Source organism: Oryx dammah, unplaced genomic scaffold, assembly GCF_014754425.2.
Source record: "Oryx dammah isolate SB20612 unplaced genomic scaffold, SCBI_Odam_1.1 HiC_scaffold_23, whole genome shotgun sequence".
In the NCBI taxonomy this organism is placed as follows: domain Eukaryota; kingdom Metazoa; phylum Chordata; class Mammalia; order Artiodactyla; family Bovidae; genus Oryx; species Oryx dammah.
Window position 1 is genome coordinate 111,074,757 of NW_024070207.1, and position 27,785 is coordinate 111,102,541.

General features: G+C 42.5%; 1 protein-coding gene across 1 annotated transcript in view; it reads right to left on the bottom strand.

Annotated features, from left to right (window-relative positions):
* The window catches only part of PTCHD1 (patched domain containing 1), a 63,124-nt gene that overhangs the window by 14,738 nt on the left and 20,601 nt on the right, over positions 1-27,785 (bottom strand). The window contains exon 2 of the mRNA XM_040266658.1: positions 10,843-11,503. Within this exon, the coding sequence (XP_040122592.1) occupies positions 10,843-11,503 (661 nt within the window). The remainder of the gene's footprint in view (positions 1-10,842; positions 11,504-27,785) is intronic.

Sequence of the window (27,785 nt, forward strand, 5' to 3'; positions counted from 1 at the left end):
AAAATCTCCAGCCAAGCGTAATGCTGAGTGAAGTGAGTCACTGTGCTCTTGTGTGTACAATAACTGAGCGCTCGTCTGCCCTCGTGCCCAGGCTGGTATTTATCTACTTATTGTGAAGTCTTGGCCTCAAACCCACACACCCATTTCACAGTCATGATATAGGCCTGTTTCCTCAGAGGAATTTGGAATTTATCTTAATTTACTGGGCATCATTTTACAGCCACTTTTAGAGGTCAGGTCAAGACTGTCAATTTGATAACTAGCACCATGACCCCTATTAAAGTGAAGACACCTAAACTCCCTAGACAAGAAGTAAAAAGTCCACTCGTTGACTGGCATACTGTTTTTAATTATGTTTTAGATAGTTAACATCTAGTCTTAAGAGGGAAAACTATTTATTAAATTTGTTTCCACTGGGTTCTCTGGAAGGATCAGCCAAACTTTGATTAAAATAACTGATCCCTTGAAATGAGGGTAAAGAAAGTACCTCTGAGGCACCTGCCCCCTGGGGAAACAGTACTGACCATTTCATCTGGGGCCAGGGAGAATAAGTTCTGATAGGAAAACACACTTTAGAGTTTCACTGAAAAGGCAAATGGAATTGTATAAGTGTTTTCTTTCTAGAAAGAAAAAGAATTTTTAAAACAAGGCTTTGATGCTGAGTCATTAAATGTGGTAAGAAAATAAAGATGCATAAAGCAGGATTAGAATTACTGGTATGGTAGGATTTAAATTAAATCTGTTTTGCAGCCCTTTTTACAGTGGGTATGTTTTATAATGACATTATCTGACCCTGACTCTTGTTGGAAAATACAATAAGAATTCCTTTATTACCTTGGTATTGAATAATCTTAGAAGCTAATTGAGAAAAGGATTTTGAATTAACAGAGCTATTAGGTAAAAAGAGTAAGACCTTTGAGGGTCCTGAATGAAAATAATCAAACTCAAGGAATGTGGAAGTAGGCTGTTACTGTGTCTCTTGAGTTCTGTTGCTGCATTTTTTTGAATACTGCTACAAAATTTTAATATTATAGCAAAAAATTCAATACAATATTAAAAGAATATCATACCATATCAAAGATGTTTATATCAGGAAATCTCCTAATCAGCTGACTTTATTTTTTTTTAACTTTTTGGTTCATATTGGAGTATAACTGATTAACAGTGTTGTGATAGTATCAGGTGAATGGCAAAGGGACTCAGCCACATGGCTGCTGCATTTTAAATGCCTTGTCCTTCTGAGTCTGATCACTTTCATTGCACATGACACGTTCTTGGTTCTGGGGGCAGTTCCAGAAGATTCAGATTTTACTCATAGGGGCTTTTGGAAACTCTGCTTCTCCTTCATTCTTCTCAGGGGTGTGCCTGCATGACTTAGAGAGGCCAGAAGAGGAGGCCCTGAGAAAGAGTCTGTTTTACCTGATCATTCAGCCTTTGTTGCTAGTTGTTGTTGGCCCAGTGCCGAGGCCCCCACCATTACTTCTGATAGGCCAGACTCTTGTTTCTCAAGCCCACCTTCCCACTAGCAGATGCCTACACCCTCAACTCCAAATTCTAGTTGTGCATTGTCTTTAGAGAACTCTTTGGATTCCAGGGACAACTGGTAACACTTTATCTGGGCCTCCTCACTGAAGCTCAGTCAGTCAAGGGGGGAAGGCATACCAACATGGCTGCCGGTGCCTCCCAGGGAAGAATAGCCTGGAGTGCCTAGCTAGCACCAGACCTGATTCACAGCTGGGCACTTGTGTTTAAGAGGTTAGCCTGTTACCATAATGGAAAGCTCAACTGTGGGGCTCCTGTTCTCTGGCCTGGACTCCAGGGAGACATGTTCCATAAGCTGTAGGACTTGAAGAATGTCCTGTTCCCCAAGAAGGCCTGCTCTGTCTGTCACCACAGCTGAATTCCCTTTGGTTTGACCTTCACGGGATTCTTTTAAATGCAACCCCGTGTGCAATAGTTGTCTATTGAAGCCACTTCCCTTTACTCCGGGGAGTGGGACAAAGAAGGGAGATGGGGAGGGAGGGCAGAGAACATCACAGGTAAGAGGATCTCACAGAGACTTAACTCCTTCACAGTGTTTCCTGCAGCCAGCCCTGGGCTTCATTTTGATATCCATGTCAGAAACTGGGCCAGTGGAAACCAAGGGAAGGCAGGGAGGAAAGATTTGAGGAGATTCTGTTCCTCTCCACTTTCTTCTCTCAGCAGCTGCCTCCCAGCACCCAGGGATCCTCCTCTCTTTTGGTCACTATACTTAAAGCTGAAGAGTTGCCAGAGGGAACTGTTAAACTACACATACTGATGCTATCAAATTCTGAAGATAAAGAAGACTTGAAAGTATTCAGTTAGTCTTTGAAAAGCACATTCAAGATGTTTGTTTCTGTTTTGGTTCAGTGCATGTCTGTATAGTTAAATGCATATGAACACGTCTATCAGTGTGCGTCAAGACATACACACACCAGTCCAAGTTCTAATTATTCATGAGTGACTGCTTTGTGGCAGCACAGGCTTTTAGCCAGGCCCTGGGATAAGGACAGTAGAGCTCTTCACTGGTGTTCAGACAGTTTGTACTAGGAATGCAATTTAAATTTTATTAGCAGTAGACTTTGGGATTTTCATCTAGTAAAATCAAATACTAAAGGGTTTAGGCTAATCAGTTTTCTTCTTCTCCAAAGAATTTTCTATCTTTTTGTGCAGTTACCTTTCAGATTTTGGAGGCAATGAAAAGACAGCACAGATGATAAATAACACTAATGGTGGAAAATTCTCCAATCATTTAGAGTGAGTCTCAGGAATACTCACAAATTAAATAAAATCTCACTCTTACCCAGACTCTTTTCTGGGACCTGACTGAAGCCTTCAGGATTGTTTACAATCCACTGACCCAGGAATTGACAAATGAATAGTGTAGTGTTAACCTAACTTTACCCAGTAGATACACTTCTGGAAGGTTATTCATAAAGTCAGTGATATTTTTAATGTATTTAATGGTTTTGCTATCAGAGGCAATCTGGGTGATTTGTTTATTTTTATTTTTTGTCAATGAATATCATAGGCAAATCAATCTACTTGGTACACTGGGATTTTGTAAGGCAGATTTTTCTTGAGGCCCAGAACCTCCTGCCTTCTCCAGCACAGAGACACAGCACAGAGGCTAATGCCTTTGGGCTCTCCTCGCATTTTAATCCTTTAATCCTAGCAGGATTTCCTCATCCTGAGTTCCTACAAGTAAGGAATAACTGAGAAGATGGGGAGGGAAAATGGGATGGCTCTGAGTTTCAATGTGAAAACATTTAATATCAGGAGATAATAAAGCCATTTATAGCATGCCTGGGCAGTGCCAGATTTCCTATATGAAAATAAAATTACTACATTCTTCTAGAAAATCCATAGAGTATAATGAATGCATGAGCAAAATCTGCTTAAAACATATTTTATTCTTAGACAAGCTCCACTAAGTAGCTCATGTTTATAAAAAGCTTTTCCTTCCATGACATCCACATAAATTCATGTTTTTTTTTTAAAGAAATTTAAAGTGTGTATGTGTCTGGCTTGAGTAACATTTGTTTTTAGAGAGAAGTTCATTAATTGGGTTACATTTACACTTTTCCTGTTATAAACATTTACTTTCTATGCTGAGTTGTTTGGTTTATCACAGCCTGTTTTGTCTCACAGTTAAGAGTGAGAGTAAAGGTGTACTTTGCTTAAGCTAAGACAGATGCTCACATCAGGGTGAATACATACAGCTAAACTCTTTCTACTAGAGGCTTGTCGCATTTTGGTAATTCTAATCACAGCATTGAGTTTTAATCTGAGAAATGATTTCCTTTACTCAAGAGCTGCAAATAAGAGTCCAGGAAATTAATAGCTGTTTTGTGTTTAAAGATAAAGTATTTACATTCTCTGTGTGTGTGTGTGTGCGTGCACATGCATGCACTATATAAAATCAGTGTGCACAACTGAAGCTCATAATATATGCTATGGTCATTATGTGATATCTCTTCATACAGAAGACATATGTAGTATTTATATATGTGGCATATCTTATTCAAATACATTTTATATATTTACATGTAAAATGTATGAATATATACTATATAATATAGAGAGAAATGTACTGAATTTCTCTTCAAACATTCAAACAATATGTATACATAATATGTTATAAACACATAAAATATATATACACAACATGAACTTATTACATAATATATCACATTACATATAATATAGGTAATATGATGTATAATATATATTATACACTCAGATTATACACACACATACACACACACAGATATATGCACAAAATGACTAGTAGGTTGATGTGCAATTTATTTTACTGGTAAGGAAGAGAAATGTTAGTGTTGTTCCATCTACATTTTGGTTCATGGCTTGTGAAATAGTCTAGGTGAAATGCAGGGTTTCCTTGACAATGATTATGAATCTGCTTGCATCATGAGCTACTGCAAATCCATCTGGTCAACACTACCTGGCCCCAGCAATGACTTTCGAAGATGTTAATCCAAATGCAACAACCAACTAGGTGTCCCTCCTTCTGTGTGTGTGTGTGTGTGTGTGTGTTTTACCAGCTAAGTGTCCTTGATTTCAGCTGTGATACCTTCATGGAATCGGCCACCCCCTATTCCCTAGACTAGCTGGCTAGACCATCCAGAGGATGCCCAGGAGACCTGGGTCAGAGACGAATAGCTTTGCATTCCTCTGCCTGATTGTTCTCTGCCTCCCTGGACTTGTGCCTCTAGTCCCATTCTTGCCATCCTTTGTGGTTAAGGATAGAACAATAAAACATGTCTGATCCATCCCCTCAGACCTATTTCTCCCCATCCACCTTGTACTGTAGTATGACTGGTGGAAGATAAGAAGAAAAAGATGAGAACTAGACACAAAATAACACAATATCCTTTTAAATTAGTCCCACAGTGATCATAGAGCATTACAAAAAGGATATTTGGGGAAAAAAACACTTTGAAAATAGTATATGGAATTACTCTCTTATTTCAAATCAGATGTAAGCAACAATGGGAACAACAAAACACCTATAAATCAGTTTTTTTTGCAGACACCATAGAACCTGTTAGTAATTTATACGTAAGCAGAGTATTTCCACAGCATTCTTAACATACTTTTACTCCATCATGTCGATTGTCATATTGTTGCAAGTAATGAACCTATACCATAATGTAGGAGGTTGAATCTTAAGAAATTCCTGCTTTTGGACATCAAAAATAGCCAGATATTGGCACCAATTCTGTAGGTGAAGAATGGTTGAATATTGACACTTTTGTATTTGCTTTGAACTTTAAGAGTTCCAGTTTCTTAGAACTAAATTTCTTGTGCTGGACCTTTTACCTCTTTGTAAGCCTGAGCTCTGTATACTGCATCACATTCCAGTTGGCAGCAAATAAAAACAATTTCTCAGAGAACTGAACCTTATCTTCTGGTTTCTGCTAAATACAGATAATCTTAGGATGTATACCCGAAGGAAGCCAAACATCCTTGCTATTGGTCTCTTCCTAGCATTTAATCGGAGAAGGCAATGGCACCCCACTCCAGCACTCTTGCCTGGAAAATCCCATGGATGGAGGAGCCTGGTGGGCTGCAGTCCATGGGGTTGCTAAGAGTCGGACACGACTGAGCGACATCCCTTTCACTTTTCATTTCCATGCAGTGGAGAAGGAAATGGCAACCCACTCCAGTGTTCTTGCCTGGAGAATCCCAGGGACGGGGGAGCCTGGTGGGCTGCTGTCTATGGGGTCGCACAGAGTCGGACACAACTGAAATGACTTAGCAGCAGCAGCAGCAGCAGCATTTAATCACATCCTTGCTCCTTTCCTATCCTTGAGTTTGAATGGCCTGGCTGGATAATTTAGAAGGAAGAGGGAACCTTGGATCTGACATTAGACCTTCTCAAAATCCCAAACATTTTAAAGGGCTTGAAGAACATTTTTCTTAAAGAATATTTTTCATCTCATCTGATCTTTGAGGCTCTTGTATCTTAATAAATGCAAAGCCACCCTTATAAATTAGATTACCACATATAAACTAATATTCAAAATACCTTTCAGCACGACTTCAATTTTCCCCTTTTAGCTATACAGAATATATGTGAAACACCAAACCTACCAGATGAAGAAGGAAGAAAACCTTCCTTCTGTTCCCTTCTATATTCCCCAACATTCCATTCCTTTCCTGATTTGTGTCTGATCAGCAAAGCTGTGGAAATATTAAGCCCGTAAGGAGAGCTGGCATGTACAAAACCTGTGCCAATTTCTTAAATCATACCCAACTGCCGGGCAATGTTGTAAATTCTTATCCCTTAAAGGAAATTCCATAATAGATTAACATGATGAGTGTCAAATGTTTACAAATGGCAGTTCAAGTACCTTGATGCCTGGGTTAATATAGTTTGGAAAGAAAGGATATTACTTCACACACAAAGGGTGTGGATGAAATATGCTCCTCTCCAAAATATAATAACTAAAAAATGTCAATGAGCATTTATGATACTGTAGACCTTTAAGAATTTCAGCTCTAAATAAACTGATCTGACTCATGGACAGGGGTTTTGGCAGAAGTAGGGCTGTCTAATATGCCTGACACTGATTAAAAACATTCTAAATCCTGATGTATCTATGCTTACATCATTGCCCAAATGATTCATCTGTGTAGGATATATTCTTATTGCCAGAGATGTCACGTATTGTCTTGGCTACAAACACACAGTCACATCCCATTATGGTGAACTCTCAGAGTTTATCCAAATCCTTTCCTATTCTGGAATTTTGTCAGGTTAATACGGTTTGACACACGTGGTCTTAAAATTTTCCATTCTAAATCTGCTGCCATTTTGGCATTTGGCTGGGTCTGGCCTTAAGTGACCGGCATCACACTGAGAATGTTTAGTTTGTTGAATTTTAAATCTATAATTGTGTATCACATTATAGATCTATTGTCGGCCAAGGAAATTTCATCTGGAAAGGACTAAGAGATTTTTTTTCTAAGATACCTTTCCTTCTAAAAGAAGCCATATATTTTTTAGTTTTATTTGACTGTATATTAATACCACAGAAAATCAAGAAGTTTTGCTTAAATCTGCTTAGTTTAAGCATAACCATTTGATGCTATAGACGGGCAAATTTAGAAGCTGGACAAGTTTAGTGAGTCACACACTGCAAAACCCTTAGCACCGCATTTCTTCTTGGTCATTTGAAATATTTATTGGCATTTTAGGACTGGTCATCAAAAAAACAGAATTAAACATTGGTACTGAACACAACATTTATGAACGTGCTCTTGCTTAGATTTCATTTTACAATCAAATCTGAGAATGATGAGTTTATCTGAGAAATACAGGGCAGCCATCCTAAATCCAGGTGCTGCTGGCTTTACGAGCATATAAGCACCCATTACATGGTGCAAAGTATTTATTGCAAATGGGCCTCAGCTACTAAAACACGTCGCTTCCTTTCATGTTGTGACTAAGTAATTTGAGATCTCTTTGAGCTGAAAATGTACAGAAAGGTTGTCTACTGACTGTCAGCAGGGAAAACTGCCATCAAATCAATGCATGTGACATTTCTCACAAATTACAAACAAGGGTTTTTTGGGCACTGCAGCGCTTGGTCTCTTTCGCTACAGATGCTAGGTTTTTCTGAGTTGAATTAATGTGAAATTCACTGATATGAAGTCTTGGTGAAGTTATGGCACTACTCTTTCTGAATTTGTCTTTTAAAGATGCTCCCTGGCTAATAGCATCTTTCCATCTCTTCCATCCCTCCCCATACCAGTACTGACTGGTGTATTCCTTTTTGCATTGAGTTTTGCTTACAATATTTAAAACTTCTTTAAAAAGGACAAAAATAAATTTTAAGAGATTTGAAATACTGTGATTTCTTTTACTTAATAAAATTCAAGACATCTTGAATATTTAATTTCATTTTTACTTACAATGAAATTGATTTTTAGTGAAATTATGGGGAGAAGTTTGGAATGTTACTGTTGTATTTTGCTTAAAAATTAATTTTAAGAAGCTCTAAATATTGTAGTTTTACTGAATGCAATTGGTTTTTAGGAAGTTTTAAATATTGTACCCTTCTTTGAGCTCACGATAATTACTTAGTGAAGTTGCTCAGTTGTGTCCGACTGTTTGTGACCCCATGGACTGTAGCCTACCAGGCTCCTCTGCCCATGGGATTTTCCAGGCAATAGTCCTGGAGTGGATTGCCATTTCCTTCTCCAGAGGATCTTCCCAACCCAGGGATCGAACCCGGGTCTCCCACATTGTAGACAGACACTTTACCGTCTGAGCCACCAGGGAAGTCACTCGGTAATTACTTAAGAGTGTCAAAAACCAGGAATGATACTTCTTTTTCTAGCCCTAACATCTTTTTTCCTCACTTAAGAACCTGTCTCCCTTCAGTTTCCTGTGAACCCTTATCCCTGTTTATCTTCCTCCCACAGAAACAATCACAGCAAAAAACACTGTATTTTTAAAATGAAAAGCTAAAAAAAAAAACACCAAACACCCCAAGCATGTGACTAATCATGAGCAAAACATCTTAATTTAAATCTTGACTCAACCCTCCGTGGAAGCTACTCACAGCCACTCCTTACTCAGGCTGCAAGGAACCGCCCTGTATTCCACCATTGACCCACATCATCTTGAGGTTATTTTAAAGAGGCAAGTTATGCTGCCATCTTAGCAGACTGAATTCAGGAGGAAGTATAGCAGCCTCCTCCTCTGCTGTGTTCGGCAGAGATGAGTAAACCGATCTTGTAAATTCACAGCTCTCTCAGTCTCCACACAGTGCCCCACTTTTCCACAAAAGCTACTAGTATATGTTTATTGCTTGGGTCTCAGTTCCTGCAGCTGCTGCTGCTGCTGCTAAGTCACTTCAGTCGTGTCTGACTCTGTGGGACCCCATAGATGGCAGCCCACCAGGCTCCACCGTCCTTGGGATTCTCCAGGCAAGAACACTGGAATGGGTTGCCATTCCTTCTCCAATGCATGAAGGTGAAAAGTGAAAGTGAAGTTGCTCAGTCGTGTCCGACTCTTAGCGACCCCATGGACTGCAACCTACCAGGCTCCTCCATCCATGGGATTTTCCAGGCAAGAGTACTGGAGTGGTTTGCCATTACCTTCTCCACAGTTCCTGCAGAGCATGGAGTAAAAGTGAAAGTGAAAGTCGCTCAGTTGTGTCCAACTCTTTGTGACCCCATGGACCGTAGCCTGCCAGGCATCTCCATCCATGGAATTCTCCAGGCCAGAATATTGGAATGGGTAGCCATTCCCTTCTCGAGGGAATCTTCCCAACTCAGGGATCAAACCTAGGTTTCCCGCATTGCAGGCTGATTCTTTACTGGCTGAGCCACCAGGGAAGTCCAGAATACTGGAGTGGGTAGCCTATCCCTTCTCCAACAGATCTTCCTGACCTAGGCATTGAACTGAGGTCTCCTGCATTGCAGGTGAATTCTTTACCAGCTGAGCTACCAGAGCAGAGCATGGAGGGCAGCACATAATTCTGTGGCCCCACCAGCCCCTGTATATTATCATTTAACCATCATGCAGCTAAGATGTCCTGAGTAAATTCCTTTTTTTCCTACTACCTCTAAACAGGGCATCAGGCATACTAATGAACTCAATCAGAGTTATTTCTCAGCCAGTTAGAAATGCCACTTCATTTGTCATGTCAGTATCTGATTCCAAATGACATTTTAATTTTGCTAAAGGAATTGATGAGAAGTTGCCAAAGAAGAGGGAGAAGCTAAGTGTTTGGGTCCTTGGCCCATGAGAAACTCGGTACCAGGCTTGCTGGACCTCTGCCATCATCAATATCAGATGGACAGAGCAACTGATATTATAAGCACTGTGGCTTTACGTATACCAGAATCTCCATGAGGAAATTTCTGCAGCCCCCAAGAGACTACATAACAGGATTCATTTTAAAATATTCTCCTGAGTTCATGGCAAAGACAAGAAAAAGTTACCTTCCTATTTATGTCTAGCTTGTTGCCTTCAGAGTTCTTGTCTACTGACCATATCCTTCCGTGTGATGTTCGCATCCACCCTGCCCATCAGGTAGGGAAACCAAGGGCTGGTGGACACTGTTGGTGCCCAACTCGTGGCCCTCCAAGTCCTCGTTCTTGAGCTCACAGAAGCCTTCTTACTCCAAATACTGGTAACCTGAGAGATTTCTCCAGCTTCAGGAATGTGATCAGTCTTTCCCAGGAAGTGCTGGGGAGCTAATGACCCAGGGGAGAACCCTCAATGAATCATACATAGGGTTTCTGGGTCCATACTGCAGCTTAAAGAGTCCTTACCCCTCAAGGACACCTCTGAGGTCTCTCCAAGGTCCCCAGTGGGACTGAACCACAGATGCCCACAGTGGTAACCTGCTGATTAACATACCTCGGATCGTCTTCCTTCCCCGTCTCATGTCCCTGCTTCCAGGTTGTGGTCTCCCGGGCTAACCTCCCCAATAATCTATTTGTATCCAGATCCTTGTCTCAGGGTCTGCTCCTGGGGAAGCCCGACCTAAAACACTGGTACACAGAGGTTAATATCTGCTGAATTTAAATTAATATCTACAGCTACTTCATGGAGGTCCAGGACTAGAAGCCAGGGCTTTGGGCTTCTGGCACATCAACCAGATAAGGTTGCTTCTTGAGACCCAGCACCACCTTACAGAATTTGTCCCAGGGCTTCTGGACTAAAGGAAGATGCTATAAATGAAACAAAGTTGTTAGACAGCTGCTCCTAGCCTTTCAGGAACCCTGTCACCACCACAAGAAGGAGGAAATAGAAGGGAAAAAAAGGACAGTAATTACCTAGCATGACGAAAGGGACTCCCAGGAAGGTGGAATTGTATTTCCCACCAGTCAGATTGATGATCCCAGCCGCAGTGAGGGTGGCGAGGCTTATGGTCACCAGCCCGAGCAGGCCCAGCCAGGGTTTGCTGCGGACGCAGTCTTGCATGGAGCAGCAGAGGATGGCCATGGTGACCACCAGGATCAGGCTGGTGACCAGGTAACGTTCCGATACACGGCTGGTCTTCTGGAAGTCTTCCCTCAGCGAGGAGGATGTGTAAGGGTACATTTTGACTTTGCTGTTAGATTTCTGGAACAGTCGGATGGTGTCACAGAAGCTGGACTCCCACCTCTCCGCCACCATGTCATTGAGACTGTTGATGGACTGCAGGTAGTAGGTGAGCTGGACGGCCTCTGCGGATTTCACTCGATCCTTGCTGTGCACAGTGACGCCTCCCAGCTGGTGCCCATTATAAACTGCCCTCCCATCTTTTAAGTGAGTGATCGGGTACGTGATAGCAAAATTGGTCCGGTTGGTGGCCCGAGCATTCTTTAGCTCCTCTAAGACATGCACGATGTCGTCCACAATGCAAGTCTTATCGTTATTCAGGATACAGATGTGAGCAAATGTATAATTAAATCCAGGCCTTGGAACCTGGATCCTGGTCACAGCAGCATGCAACTATGGGGAAAAAAATGAAAGTCAGTGTTGATGACCAAAAATAAGACATTCCTAACTGACAGTAGGTCTCTATTATTTTTTTTTTTTGTAGGGGAAGGGAAAGGGAGTCACTCATGCCATCTCCAAGCTAAAGAGTTCAAATGAAATGTTAGGACCTTACATCAGAACTGAGTAGTAAGGATGTAGGATACCCATCTGACTCGAGGGCCTCCTAGTGTGGTCCCTGGACCAGCAGCATCAGCACCACCTGGGGACTTGTCAGAAATGAAAATTCCCAGGCCCCATCTCAGACCTGGTAAGTCACACTCTCTGGGGTGGGGCCTAGGAATCTGGGTTTTCACAAGCCCTCCAAGGGAGGCCGATAACAGCTAAAGTTGGAGAAGCACAGCATTATTTCTCCATGTTGTGTTCTTTAAGTGTGATTCAGTGGGTCTGTAACTATCTGAGAATCTCAACAAGTCTACCATTCAGTCTCCTCCTTGAAAATATAATGGCAAAAGTGAATTAAAGCACAAGTCCAAGCACAGAGGTCCTATGTAGGCCCATCCCTTGTGGCTGATTTGGAGGGCAGTGAAATGGTTTCCCCATTCAGTGCAATCACTCTGAGGCATACAAGACAAGCAGTTCACCTTGAGGATCCTCATAGTCCTGCTTCTACAGGAAGGGAGCTGTAGTTGCAGAGCTTGGCTGGGGTACAGGGCAGTCATGCTAAGGAAGTGCAGCAGGATTTATTCTGTAAAGCTTGCCCTAAGTCAAATATGCCATGCCCTGGTTCTGTATGCCTGTGATCCAGGTGCCTGTGGGAATACAGACACTCATGTAACATCACCTACTACATACCAGGCACAGTTCCATGCCCTTCATACAGATTATGTCATTTAATCCTTATAAGAAACTGCAGTAGGTACAAGTACCTGCCTCATGTTACAAATGAGGAAACTGAGGCACAGAGAGGCCAAGTCACCTGCCCAAAGTTGCACAGAGCTGGGCTGCTCCAGGCAGTCTGGCTCTAACACTTGTCCTCCTAGCTCCTCACCAGACACCTCCAGGTTGGCAATGCCAGCAGCTGGATAAATCCTGATTTGGGGCTTTCACCACCCCACCCCTAAGAAATTACAAGTGCTCCATCAAGTTCAGATATGTAGGAACATGTGTATTCTATAGTCTAAGGTGAGAAAGTAAGGCCTTCTCCCTGTGAAATGAGGCCAGTTTCCAAAATGAGGCCAGTGGTGGCTGTGAGTATTACATGAGCACACCTAGGACCATGCCGAGCGCAGAGCACTCTCCTGAGCAGAGCTGGCCATTGTTCCACACCTGGTGAGTGGAGAACACTCCCCACAGAAAGGGAATGAAAGCCTCACACCCAGAGTTGCCATACTGTTGCTGCACCATTGTGATTCATAACCTTCTGAGTGTCTCCATGACCCTGATAGATTTGCTTGGAAATCTGCTGTAGCTGGTTTACTTGCTAAGACATTTTGCTGTGCATGCCTGTGGCAGGGTGAATGGGATATTGATTATGGTTTTAGAAAATGTCTGAGGGGCATCAGCTATCAAAGTCCTTTAATTTGTGCAGAGCATGAGTTGTTAATCCTAATTCTCAGTGGCTCCTCCCTCACATCTCCTCATAGGCCACAACCCTGAGGTTCAGGAAACACTTCACTGTATTACATTTGGCTGAAATATTCTGAGTCCTTTCCTACACACACACACACACACACACACACACACACACAGAGTTGATGTCCCAGAGATACCTAGGAGACTGTTTTCACCAAACTCTAACCATATACTAAATTTTTGTTTTGATGCTTTGGGATTGATAAGGAGCAGAATGACTCAAATGGTTTTAAACGTCGAGAGTGTGTTTAGACACATCAAGAGTGTGTTCTAAGCTTGGTCCAGTGAGTTTTGATTAAAAGAACTCCTAACTAAAAAAGAAAATTCCCAAATATGAAAGGTTACTGAGGAGGAGGGAAGAACCAAGAGGAATTTAGTGACAAGAGGGAGTTAAAAGAAAGACTTTGGGGGAAAGAGTCAGAATAGGCTAGAAAAGGAGTGGTATTGAAAGCATGCATATGTGTAATATTTAGTGCATTGTTTGTTCCCATGAACGGTCTAATAAATCTCCCTTGGAGTGATTACTAAATATGTCAAGAGAAAAAGATTGCCAAATAAGATGGTGTTAAGCCACAGGGCTGAACCCAATTATAGCAAGGGGATATTTTCCATCTATTCTCTGAGGCGACCATGCCACGCTGGGTGGGGAGTTGTAAACCATTTAGTGATCTGGCAGCTCTGGGACCCCTGGGACCACAGACCAAAGAAAGCAGACATGCTGTTAACCCCTGTACCACCAGCACATAGGAGGGAGGCTTGGAAAGTGAGAACCTCAGTGAAATTAGAGATGGGAGGTTAACTCTCAGTACCAAAGCTTCTGTGGGGTTCATCTGCTTTGAATTTCTGAAGGTCAGGTGGGTAGAACATGTGTCACTCTCGCTTCTCAGTGGCAGGGAGATGCTGGGTGACAAAGCAGCCAGAGACGAGGTGTTGGCTGAAGCCACCCAACTGGCAGGGGGAGTCTGCGTGATTCTCCTGGGGGTAAGAGGGGAGTGGATAGTGGGAGGCTTGGGAAAGGAGAGTGGAGATTCCCTCCTGGGACTTCTGGAGTGTGTATGGCTCTTCCTGGAGCCATGGGCAGACACACTGCACATGCTACTTGGACTTCTTCCTGCATAGCATTTTAGAATGCCCAGATTTACTTTCCTAAAGGAGCCCCACTCAGGACAGCAGACACATTAGTAGATGATCTTAGTCCATTCACAGGGGAGAATGGAAACCAGAGATCACAGCTATGTGTTGTCGCCATTGGTCTATACTTACTTTAAATTTCTGTACTGGAAAAGAAAAGCAAGATGAAAATGATGACAAGTTAGTTTACAGTGACTTCATCTTAGCCTTTAAATAAAATTTTGCTCTTAGGGGCAGAAGGGGGAAAGAAAGATAGGAAAACATCAAAGCATGATAGTGAAATGGTTACCAACACACTTCAGTCTACAGAATGGACAGTCTCAATTGCTGCAAGCTTATTATTAGTTACAGACGCTTGGAAAAGAAAAGGAGAAGGAAACATCATGATGTAATAGTCCTGACCCTTAATATAGTCTGGATCTGTCATGTGGCTCAACATAGAATCCATGTTTCTATAACTCTGTATAAATTTTTAGATTATTCACTCAACACACATTCAATAAGTACTCTTCAGATCTACTGTGTTGTCAATAATAGGATAAATTCCATGAATTTAGGGTGCTCACACTTACATATGGAAAATCACATAAAAGATCTGATGTCCAAAACAAAGGAATGATCCTAACAATAGACAATACTGAGCACTCTAGCAAAGCATAATCCAGTGTCAGTCTTGATCACAATATGTTTATTGTAATTTGCTGCCAAAGAGGCCAGTGTTTGTACATGTGTGTGCTCAGTTGCGTCTGACTCTTGTGATCCTATGAACTGTAGCCCACTGGGCTCCTCTGTCCATGGGATTTCCCAGGGAAGAATAGTGGAGTGGGTTGCCATTTTCTTCTTCAAGAGATCTTCCCAACCCAGGGATCAAACCCATATATACTGCATTGGCAGGCAGATTCTTTAGCACTAAGCCACCTGGGAAGCCTCTCAAAGAGGCCAGACTGAATGTTAAATTGAGATTCATTCTAAGGCTCTGTTTAAATTGTTATATTCTTTGCTCTCATTACCCTTCAGGTTAAGAATGATGATAGTAATAGTAACTAGTCTGCTTAGTACTGTCTATACAGTTTTCAAATTTTATTGAATACAAGACTCTATGGAAATGGTTAAATCATTATTTTCATGTTATAACTGGAGCAACTGAGGCCTAGAGAATCTAGACCAGGACAGCTTTAGAACTTTAGTAAGGTTGAAGAGGACGTGGGGAAGAATGAAGAATTGTCTGCCCACCTGGTTCACATGACCAGCCTTGATGTGACTGAGCTGCAGGGCAGCTGCACCTGGGTTTATGGGGTCCATTGAGAGAGACCAGAAATAATCCAAAGAGCCAACTTCATGTTTAGGCAGCAACGGAATGTGGTGATATGAACAAGTAATGAAGGATGGGTTTGAACTTACTGACTTTGCTTATTCTCCATCCAGCCTCTTCAGTTGCCAAAGAAAACTATTATTATTATTTTTTTATTTTTTATTATTTTTAAAATTTTATTTTTACTTTATTTTACTTTACAATACTGTATTGGTTTTGCCATACATTGACATGAATCCACCACGGGTGTATACGAGCTCCCTATCTTGAATCCCCCTCCCACCTCCCACCCCATATCATCTCTCTGGATCATCCCCATGCACCAGCCCCAAGCATCCTGTTTCCTGTATCGAACAAAGAAAACTTTTAAAACAGACTTACCAAGCAAAGAGACTGCGGGGCATAATGGAATTCAGTAATAAGTTTTGAGTTGAAATCTGGCTTTTGCTGCTGAGATAGGAATGTCAGAGACCCTAGGAATGTCGCTCTACTTCATATCTCAGATTTTTCAATAAAAAACGGAGGTTGGTCCCACTAATCTCTGAGGACAGACCGTTTGGTTCTAACATGACATAATTCTAAGATGAGTGACATCCACAAAGTATACAATCAGATCCTCAGCAAGAGAAAGTTAACTCCATAAATATCAATTTGAGATTTATTACAGCTGCTTGAAGTATGCTTTTTCAACACACTGAAGTACTTTTTAGGTCAATGACAGATCTAATAGTAGATGAAACCCAGAAAGAAAACCACATGGTAGGGAAAAATAGGTTTACTGGAGAGAAAAAAAAAAAAGATTCCCTCCTCTGAGTGATTTCCCGGGCTGGGGAGGCACTGACTCTTATAATCCCCTTCTGCCAGAGCCTGGGACAAAGCCAGTGTGGGCTGCTGGGCACGACAGGCCAGAGTCTCATTTCCTCTCTGCCTCTCCTTGGCACAGGCAGATCTTCCTCAGAAGACAGCAGGGGCACCTTGTCGAGGAGAGTACAGAGGGATCCAGGAGGAAGTGTCTGCTCCTGAGTGGTAATTAACATAGGAAAAATACCTGTGGGTTCAGAAGAGCTCTTCCGACACCTTCCAGCTTTTTTTGTATTTGTTTCATGTTGAAAAGGGGGGACAGATAAAGGTGAAAGGCCATCCTGCCAGGCAGGGCAATTAACACCCTCTGCTGTTCCCCAGAAAGCTCAACTGCACTGAGGCTGTGAGGAGGGTGCAGGTCCCCAGGGGTATCAGTCTGGTGACACCACCTTTATGGGCTCCCATCCTTTCCCTGTCTTACCTTGCCGCTCCCTCCTTTTGCTACTCCCAAATAAGCTGCTCATGGGAAAATAGTTGAAAAGGGGAAATTGTTGGTTTGCTTGACTAACCTAACCTACATTATTTGCCCCCAAATACTTCCTTCGAAGTAACATGAGATCAAAATTGCTTCAGAATGCTTTCAAGGAATATCAGGATTTCACCCCCACGTGAAGCGTTTTATTCACTGAACCCTTCCAGATTCCATGCCTTGATCAAGGTTGATATTCTGCCCCTGTTAAGGGAGTAGGAACAGACTGGCAAGGTGTTCTCCCCCAGGACACAAGAAAACACCTTGAAGTGGATGGGTCTGGTCGCTGGAGTTCATCAATTACGCTAGTTCCCTTGGTGTTCTGTTCTGTAGCTGCATGATCTCACTCTCACCCACTCTCTTTCCTCTTCTTTTAATAGAAATGCATTACATCAGAACATCAGTCGCAAGTTGGGGATTGTTACTGTGATTCATTTGTAGTGCAGCCAAAAGCAAGTTAGTCATCCCTTAATAAGTGAACAGAAATATCATTCTGCCTTTGAAACATTACAAGTTCAGAGGATACCGAATTTAAGCTGTGGATATAGCTAAACAAATGGCTGTCTATCCACACGCTTCCTCTACCCATGTGTGCCCGCTGTCATGCTGACCAGCTCCAGTGACAGGAGACAAATGGTCACCTTTGTCAGTACTGCAGAGCCAGTGCAGGTCTGAGAGTGGAATGTTTCTGTTTTTCTCCTTGTTTTACCAGGGGGTAAACACTGTACTGTGGGTACTGACACTTTTAAAAGCCCCACATTATAATTCCCTGAACAGGTTGTTTTGTCTTTGTAGCTCTGACAGGAAAGACACTGTAGCTCTGGATTTGAAGCAAATAAATCTGAGATTTTAAAAACAAAATATAGTCATGACGAAGGAAAAGACAACTGCAATATCTCATTGTGACTTTTGCCTGACTCCACGTTGCTCTGGATGAGAAAGAATGCAATGAACCACAGGATCAATACTCTCTTTTTTCCCCATAGCCTGGGAAGAAATTTGATTTGTTCTTGACTATTAAAATTCCTTGATAGGAAGACTCCTGGAAATCTGTAAAGTTAAACTTTCTGATTAGAGTGGTTATTTTTGAATCCTGCTGTTCTTGACTTTCATGGTCAAGCTTAAACTCTGCTTGAGCAAGTTTGTGGGTCATGAGTTTTGCTAGGTAACTCTAAGAGAACAGGACGCTCTCAGAAATGGGAGAATGTTAAAGCTGATTGGCTAAGAGGCAAAGAGAAGTCCCAAAGAGCCAAATACCTGGGGAACTGGCAACAGTTTTAGGATTTGGTCAGGAGATCACAAATAACTATGCAAGGGACAGGAAAACAAAAAGAACACCAAGGACGTCTAGGTATGGAGAACAACTGTGAACTTAAGTGGGAAAACCACTGGATTGGGAGTCAGAAGAATTCCATTTGGGTCCCTGTTCTGGCTCTTGTTGGCCACATGAGTCAGAGATAAATAAAAAATGAACTTTTGAAAACATATACCATGCCACTTCGCTACCCTCAATTCTCCAGTGATTCCTCATCATGCTGAGAGCAAAAGTCCAAGTCCCGACTGTAGCCAGCAAGATGGAACATTGCCCTGGGTGATTTCTCCGGATTCGTATCTCATGGTGCCCTAGTTATATGGCCTTTGTCATGACTCTGCCTGGAACATCTTTCTTTCACTTCCCTCCTCAAATTTAATCATCTTCTCTGACCTCAGCCTGAATTAAAAAAAAAAAAAAAACAAACCAACAGTGTCCCTGGCCATCACCATCTTGTCTTAAGTTTTTCATGACACCTGTTATGATATGGCATTCCATGATGCACCCCTTTGTTTCTGCTGGCCCCACTAGAATTGGTGTTTTACCATGCTGGAGTGTTTATCTCTTTGGTCCACTTCTACCTCTCTATTATCTAGGATAGTTCCTGGAATGTATACTCAATGGTTATATAATATACACGTGACTATAATAATCTTGTGAGTGAGTAGATTTTAGTCTGTCTCATGGGCATGATGAGGGTCCATGAGGTGATAGGTCTGCATGCATTTTGTAAACTCTGGAGGGCCACACACATGTAGTTATTCTTCAGCAGGGAAGCATGGAGTGGTGAGTGTCTTCTAGCTGTCCAGATACAACCCTAAAATTGATTCCCAGTTTTCCTGGAGCTTGTGATATTTCCTGTGATTTGACATCTTGTGCTTTAGTGGGGAAGGACATGAGGTCAGAAAACCACCAGTTCAAACCCTGTCTATTGTTCTAGCTATGAGACCATAGCAAACACATATAGCTGCCCTGTCTCCTTACCACTTCAGTGCACACCAGCCCTCTTTCCAGCCTGATGTGGAAATAATGAGGTATTAACATACTGTCCCAATCCCAAGAGGCCTGGATTGATGACTAAAAACAGTTTGTGTATAAATAGCCCAGCTCCCTTGTCCCCAAGGTGGGTTGACTCTGTGGCATATGTTCCTCATTGGCTCCTGGAGTTTCCCAGTGGGATTGGGCTCCAGTTGCCCACAGAGCCACCAGCTAGTAGCTTTACAAAGTTGTATTCCAAGATACTACTCACATCAATTTCTTGACTCTGCAACAACTTTGGGGGTAACCCAAACTAAGACAGCTACTTTAGGCATTTAATTCAGTTTCATTATCTGTAAAGAGGGGATAAACCTGATCTCATAGGATCATTGTGAAGATCAAATGTGATAACATATAAAAGGTGTCTGATCTAGCATTCAATATTGGGTTAAACCATATGAAGTTGCCACTTCTATAGGTAAAAGAGTGGGTCAGTGTTGGCAATTTTATGTGGCTCACCTAACTAACCTTCAGTGAGGGTCTGTTCTTTCCCCGTTCTAGCCCCTCCTCCTTTCCAAAAGTCCTGTCAGAACCAGAGCTCCCTGTGGGGTGGGGGGAACGGATTTATATTTGGTTTCCAAGGGCCAGTTTGGTGGTTGCAGGACAGGCTTTTAGGAAAAAGACAACAGTTCCGGGTAGAATATCAACTCATTCCCTTTTACATGAGGAGAAGTAAGGCTTGCAGATACTGTGGCCATGAGTCCCTGCATGCAACTGCAATGCATGCTTTTAGCAGATTGATCTTAAGAGAAAAAATGCCATATAACTCATTACCCTTGAAATATTTGAAACTGCAGATAATTAATAACAACATTAAATCTACAAAATGATGAGCAAGTGTCTCCATCAGATGAGATCTTTGACAATTGTTTTTCTCCTTCAAAGGATTCACTGTTTCTAATAGGCACAGAGCAAGGAAGAAGTTCCACCTTATGATGTGGTGATGGCACTCCTGAACGGTGGGCCAGAGTGAGTACTTGATTTAGTTCATGAAAGAGTGTGCTACTTGATAGCAGTTTTTCTTCCTGAAATATTTTTTTTCTCTGTCTCCCAATCTGCTGACCTTACAAAGCTACTGACCTTAAAAGTCACAGGGATGTTTCCTTCCTTTTGGGGATCTGAAAAGAGGTCCTACAGAGCAAATGGTTGATGCCATGACAGTTTCTGTGATTCAGCTTGCCAGGGCTTTGACCTTTCTGGGAGGTGTGAATGTTGGTGGCCTAGTGTGGGTGCAATTGCCAGCCGTGACTCTTAGTAGATATGGGATCCTGAACACTAAGCTGTTAGTAGCTCTTCCTGTGCCTCAGCTTCCTCATCAGTAAGATGGGGTCAGTCATAGGACCCATCTCCTTATGGTTGCTAGAGGATAAGTGAGAAACTGAATATAAACTACTCAATATGGTCTCTGACACACAAGTGGGTCAGTAGAGATTTGTTAGCAAAAATGAAAACGAGCCAGCAAAAAACCCCTTTTCTATCCTCTGGTTTGACTTGTCTCCCTTAATATTTTTCTTTAACCCATAGAACTTTCTCAGTTGTTCTTGAAAAGTTGGCCAAAACGTTCATTCAGTTACTGAATATATTGTTCAATGAAGTTCTTGGTGAACACAAAAAATGTCTTCTATGTATACTTAAAACCGAAGGAACTTATTGGCCAACCCAATATAGTCAATGAAATGTATAGGTGACAGAGTTTTGCTCACATCTGTGCTGAGAGACTAAAGAGTAAACAGGGTTGATAGCATGCATCAGTACAAATATCTTAAGACCTGGATGGTACATGTTTATAAGTTAGGATTCCCTAATTCCAGATAAGCTCCCAGCCTAAAACCACTCCACCTTTTCCATGTTAGCTCCCAGTTAGATTACCATGAACATCCAACTAGGCTCTATGGCGGGTGGGCAAAAGAAGGAAGCTAAAAGGTGTGAATTGCCTGCAAAGGGTTGGGCTTTGTAAGAGGTCACTGCTACACTGAATTTACAGGGAGGAAACTGAGCCTTAAGGAACTTATGTAACTTGCCCAGAGTCACACATTTAGTAAGGCTTCCCAGGTTGCTTAGTGGTAAAGAATCCACCTGCCAATGCAGGAGACACAGCATCGGGAAGAGCCTCTGGTGAAGGGAATGGCAACCCACCCCAGTACTGTTGCCTGGAAAATGCCATGGACACAGGACCCATGGATTGGCAGGCTAGAATCCATGGAGTCGCAAAGAGCTGGACACGATTGAGAGCACATGCACACATTTAGTAAGAGGATCGGCCCAGACTGAAATCCTGGGCTCAGAAAATTGTCACCTCATGGGAGTTCTTTTGACAGTGTCAAGACTTTACCCCTCTTCTCTCTGCTTTGACCATCTGAATATTGATAAACCTGTTTGGTGGTATTAGGCCTAAGCACTGTCAAGCCACAGGATGACATGGTTAGCAGCAGCTATGAATTAAAAATGGTGATGATGTAACAAAGTCAAGGGGTCAAACATGACTGAGCAGCAGGACCCCAATGTTTACTGACCAGTGAGGCCCAGTGAATGCCAGGTATCTGTGACAGAGACTTCAGAGGGAAGCCACATTCTTGGTCCCAGTCACAGGCACATTGCCCCAACCTGGAGATGAGCACCACAGGTGTATGAAGAAACAAGCGTCTCATCAGTCCAGATAGTATCCTTTGCATCCTGTATGTTTTCTGTGTGACCCCACCCCTACCCCATACACACACACACACACGCAGAAAAAGAAAAAAAATATATTACAGAACATATTTATGGAAAGAGCTGGCAATTGGGGGACTTTTTTGCAAAACATCAGGTTGCAGCTGGGGGTTCCTCCAGGATTTGGGTATCATCCCTCCCCAAAGGCAGTTTAACATCAGAATATAAATGCTCCGTGAGGGCAGGGACTCTGTTTCACTCCATCCTGTCTCCCTGGCACATAAAGGAAGCCCAGCAAAGCCATGCCACCTGAGCCATCAATGTTTGTTCCTTCTTGATGATTTATATTTTCTCTGGTGACATTGAATGATACTTCATTTGTACCCAAAGGCTACTGTGCTACACGCATATCATTTCCATCTTAAACAAACAGATGACATTGAATTTAATCCTGTCACTTACACACTGCAGACAAATGGCTGACCTCATTAGACAAATGGATATGGTTAGACTATAATCTACAAAATATAAATGCAGAGAAACAATTTAGGTAGAAGAGATTGGGTTCTGAAATAATTATGTGTTATGCTTAATTATAGAGTAGTTTGAAGTTTTTCTAGTGTTTTTGTTTGTTGGATTTCTTTTTTTGGAGAGGGAAAAGTTTTTTTAAAACACAGAAAAGTTTAGAGACTAATATAAAAAACTCCCATGTACCTATATCCAGTGTCATGTCTGTTCGAAGATTCTGGCCCTGCTGTTAATGCTGTCCATGGGTAGGGTGACCATATAATTTATCATGCAAACTAGAACACTTTTGAGAGTGCAAGAGAGGGGCAGTAATTTCACAGGAACACCAGGCACAGAGTGGGATCATCATAAGCAAAGCAGAATGTTCTCCCTAGTTGTGCAGTCTCAGAGGATGTGAGCATTGATGTTACTTCATCTATTTATGCCTCACAGTGGCTGTAAAACGGCAGTCCTTTGGTTTTTTGTTTTGGCTGTGTTGGGTCTTCATTGTGGTGCATGAGCTCTTCATTGAAGCATGTAGGCTTCTCATTGCAGTGGCTTCTCTTGTTGCAGAGCACAGGCTCTAGAGTGCGTGGGTTCAGGAGGTGTAGCATGCAGGTAGAGTTGCCCTACGGCATGTGGGATTTTAGTTCCCTGACGAGGGATCAAACCCATTTTCCCTGCATTGGAAGGCAGATTCTTAACCAGTGGACCACAAGGGAAGTACTGAGATGGCAGTCCTTTGGTTTGCAGACCCATCACTGCTGATGGAACCTAGACTATTGCATGTGATGCTATCTTGTCATCAGACAGGCCTCTGGGAATCCGGAGAAACTCCTTCTGTCCCTTAACTACTTCCAATCACACCTCCCTTCCCAGTGTTGCGACTTCCTTCCATCCACATCAAGGCTCTGATGTTTTACAAGATTCAGCTCTCACGTAGCCCAGTTCTTTTCACTACTGCAGAGGCAGGGTGCATCCGCAGCACCCTTAGAACATTCCATCCACCTGCCCTGAGCACACTGACCTTCCTGGAATCCACAGAGCACTTCCCTTTGGTTTTCTCAGTGACATGTGGCTTCAGCCAGCCAGGAGCAGAGGTTGCTTTTATGTCCAAAGGTGTCACTCTGGGTGATTCTATCTTGATGTAATATGCCAACAGTGGCTTACAGACTTGGCTGATAAAGTTTCTAAATGGCTCCCAGATGTGAAGTCTGTGATGAGTCTCAGGCAGGTGGGAGGCCAGAGAATTTTTGCTTTGTTGGGAGTTAGAGGTCATAGAGAGAAAGTCTTAGGCATTTGATCACCAATTAGAGCAATGGGCCATCTACTCAACAGGTACTAAGTCTCTACACTATGCTGGACATTAATATAAGCCCTGGGGAGGTAAAGAATATTATGATGTAGTTTTACCCTCAATAAACTTAGAGTCTAGTGGAAGGACTTTAGACAGATTCTCAGAATTGGTTAGTAGAATGAACTGTTACAATTCTGTGATAGGAGTAGCCAAAGGATGTGACAGGGGTTCAGGGAGTCTAACATGTTGGGATGTGTGTATTTGTTTGTTTGTAGCCATGGTGGGGGGTGCAATGAAATACAGATATGGAGAGAAGATGGGCCAGGTGATGAAGGATCTTCCCATTCAACCATTTAATGCATATGTTTTAGTCACTGTTAGTAAATCTTACATCAAGCTATGTGAACAAGATAGATATGGCTTCATCCATGCCTGCCAATGCAGGAGACACAAGAGACATGGGTTAAATCCCTGGGTTGGGAAGATAACTTGAAGAAAGAAATGGTAACCTACTCCAGTATTCTTGCCTGGAGAATCCCCATGGACAGAGGAGCCTGGTGAGCTACAGTCCATGGGGTTAAAAAGAGTTAGACACGACTGAGCGACTAAATAACAACAACCTACACGAACCTTGCTGACACCAGATAGATATGGCTTTCCCCTCATAGAACATCCACCCTATGGGAGACAGACAAGCAGTGAGGCATTAACAAAATCTGCATGGAGTTCTAGGATGTGGGAAATACTGGCTATTAAGGGAAGGGCACCTCTCCCAGGTGGCTCAGTGGTAAAGAACCTGCCATGATCTGCTGGATCACATGCCCTTTGAATCTCCTTCCCCTTTGTCTCACTACCCTGCATCCCTTCTGGTTGCCCTGTAACTCCCAAATAAACTACCTTTACTTGATTACTTGATTTCCAACACTTTGACCACCTAATATGAAGAGCTGACTCACTGGAAAAGACTCTGATTCTGGGGAAGACTGAAGGCAGGAGGAGAAGGGGATGACAGAGGATGAGATGGTTAGATAGCATCACCAACTCAATGGACATGAGTTTGAGCAAACTCCAGGAGATAGTGAAGGACAGGGAAGCCTGGTGTGATACAGTCCATGGGGTCACAAAAAGCTGGACACAACTGAGTGACTGAACAAGAACAACAAAAACAACTTGATTTAAGGCCTGCTTCTGGGGGACCCCAAACCAAGACATCTAATAATGCTCAAAGTGACTTAGCTGGTGGTCGAGTGGTTCAAATTCTACACTTCCAATGTAGGGGGCATGGGTTCGATCCCTGGTTGGAGGGAGGGAGTCCCAGATGCCACACTGCACTGCCAGAAAACAAAACAAAATCCTTCAAGAAGACAGAGCAATCCTAATAATGCTCAAAGCCTCTGGAATTAATGTTTTCTAATATCCTCAAAACACCACACCATTCTAAAACCACCCAACCCCCAGTTTCTTGTATATTCAAGAATTGGTTATGTCAAAACTCAACCCTTAGGGAGTAAATTTATGATCTTTTGAGCTTCTCTTCATATTGTCTTTTGATGGTGGAAACATTTCTTTGATGTTGGCAACTTGTGTGCAGTAGGTATGCAGCAAACATTTCTCAAGGGGCTCTGCTGTGTTCATAAATGTCAATGTTTGGATGCTGCCAACAGCACTTCTCCCTTGTCTGGGGCATAGTCCAGTCTTTTCATTAAGGTTGGGTCCAAGGTATATTGATGACAAGAATGCACCATAACTCCTCAAGAAAGGACAAGGCCTGCATCCTGCCAGGAATGGAGAGCTATGAGATGACATGCTCTCTCATCTTTCTTCTTGCTGATGATAAAGGAAGCAGGCATTTCTTTATTTGAAAAAAAAAAAGACCACTTGGAGACACAGTTAACAGCCTCTTTGCATCCTTCTAGAACATCTTAGCAGGTAAGGTCTTGGGCTTTAGTGTTCTCTGTTGACAGCAAGTGCTGGAATATTGCCCAAGTTGGATGAAAGTCTATCTTTACATTTCTGGATTTCTGCTCTCACGGAGGTAGGTGTGTGGGAGAGACAGCTGATGTGTTCACTGGATTCCTTCCCAGGCAGTGATGTGCCTGGGGAGGATGTGCTGGTGGAGGCAAATTCTTCATGCATCAGCAACGCTGCTAGGACAGGTGTTGAAAGCCTCCATGATGGCGGCATGTTGGATGTCAGTAAAACTGAGCTGCCAAGATTCAGACAGCTTTCCTTCATGTTGGTCCTCACCACTGGGGAACACTCTGCACTGCTGGGAGGGTGGTCACGTCTGCCTTAATTAACAGGGTCACTGAATAAAATGTGTATGTGTGTTCACTGTTCATTATTGAGGCATAACCTGTATACAGGGATGGGCACAAATCATAAATGGACAGCTCAATGAATTTTATATGTGCCTACCTATATAAACATTGCTCGGATCAAGACACTGAACACCCACAGCACCCAGAAGGCCCCCTTGTGCCCCTTCTGGTCAGTACCTGCACAAACCCCCGGAGGAAAGTTATTCTGACTTCTATCAACATTGATTATCTTTGCTTATTCTTGAGTTTCCAATAAATGGAATCAGGCATTATGTACAGCTGACCCCTGAATAACATAGGTTTGAACTGCATGGATCCACATACATTCAGGTTTTTTTCAGGAAATATCAATATATTCTATAGTACTTCATGACCTGTGGTTGGCTGAATCTGTGGATGCAGAACCACGACTTTGGGAGGTCAAACTGTAAAGTTATATATGGATTTTCAATCATGCCGAGGGTTGGCATCCCTAATCCCTGTGTTGTTCAAAGGTCAACTGTACTCCTTTGTGTCTGCCTTCTTTGACTCAGACCGTGGCCTAAGATTCATCCATATTGTGTTTATCTATAGCTTAGAGTTTAATTTTTACTGCAGAGTATTTTATTGCATGAAACAATGCATTTGTTTCATTCTCTCATTAGTGGACCTTTAGGGTTGTTATCAATACAACTGTAATGGCCATTCTTGTAAAGTCCTTTTGTGGACATCTGCACTCATTTCTCTCAGGTATACACAGTGGCGTGTTAGTAAATGTGCAAAAGTAAGTTCTCTAACAAAAATAGCTCTGACTTGTACCATTAGTAAACAACCCCCACCATGGCCAATGTCAGGGGGATGTAGGATGTAGGAAGAGAAGTGCTCAGTTAGCTTTTAGGAGCCAGCCTTAGCATACCACTGGGTAGAGAGACCCAGGAGTGGAAGTTCAGAATGGGAGAGTAGGCATATATTTAGTTGAAGTCTTCCAAGGTGACTGTACAATTTTACGTTCCCACCATCCATGTATACAGGTTCCAGTTGCCCTATATCCTCAGCAGCACTTGGATTCCCAGTCTTTAAAAGTTGTATCATTCAGGTGGGTATGTGTAGTGGTATCTCACTTTGGTTTAAGGTGCATTTCCATGATGTCTGAAGCCGAGCACCTCTGCATATGCTCACTAGCCATGTGGCTATACTCTTTCCCAAAGTGTCCCTTCAAGCTGTTTGTCCCTTTGGTTATAGGGTTGTTGTATCTTTATTGATTTGTAAGAGAATATCTAAGTTCAAGACAAGTGGGGCTGGCTGTAAAGAAAGCCAAAAAGAAGTGCTCCAGGGGAAGCCTGGCATGCTAAAAAGAGCCTGACATTGGGGTCACACAGAATGTGTTCATATCCAGCCAAATTGGTGACCACTTGACAATGTTGAGCATATCTCCTTCTTGAGCCTCAGTTTCAACATCATCAAAATGGGCTTATTATCTAGAGTGTTGTTGATTTCTGAATGGGACAATGAAGACAGAGTGCCTGGCAGAGAGACATATCGCAGGTTCTTAGTGTTGGGACCTCTAAGAGTCCAACACATCTCAATCAGAATGTGAATCTGGCATCTTAACCTGTGAGCTTCTATTCATGAGGCATGTGATGGTTTTAATGCCTAGAAATCCCATGTTCTTCCTGGCTGTCTAGTAGTGTTCCTGTCATAGAGCTACCACCTGTCTCCTGATGTAGGGTTTAATTCTTCATGAGAAATAGCATTTCTCTTTTTGTGGGAGGCATGATGGCAAGGT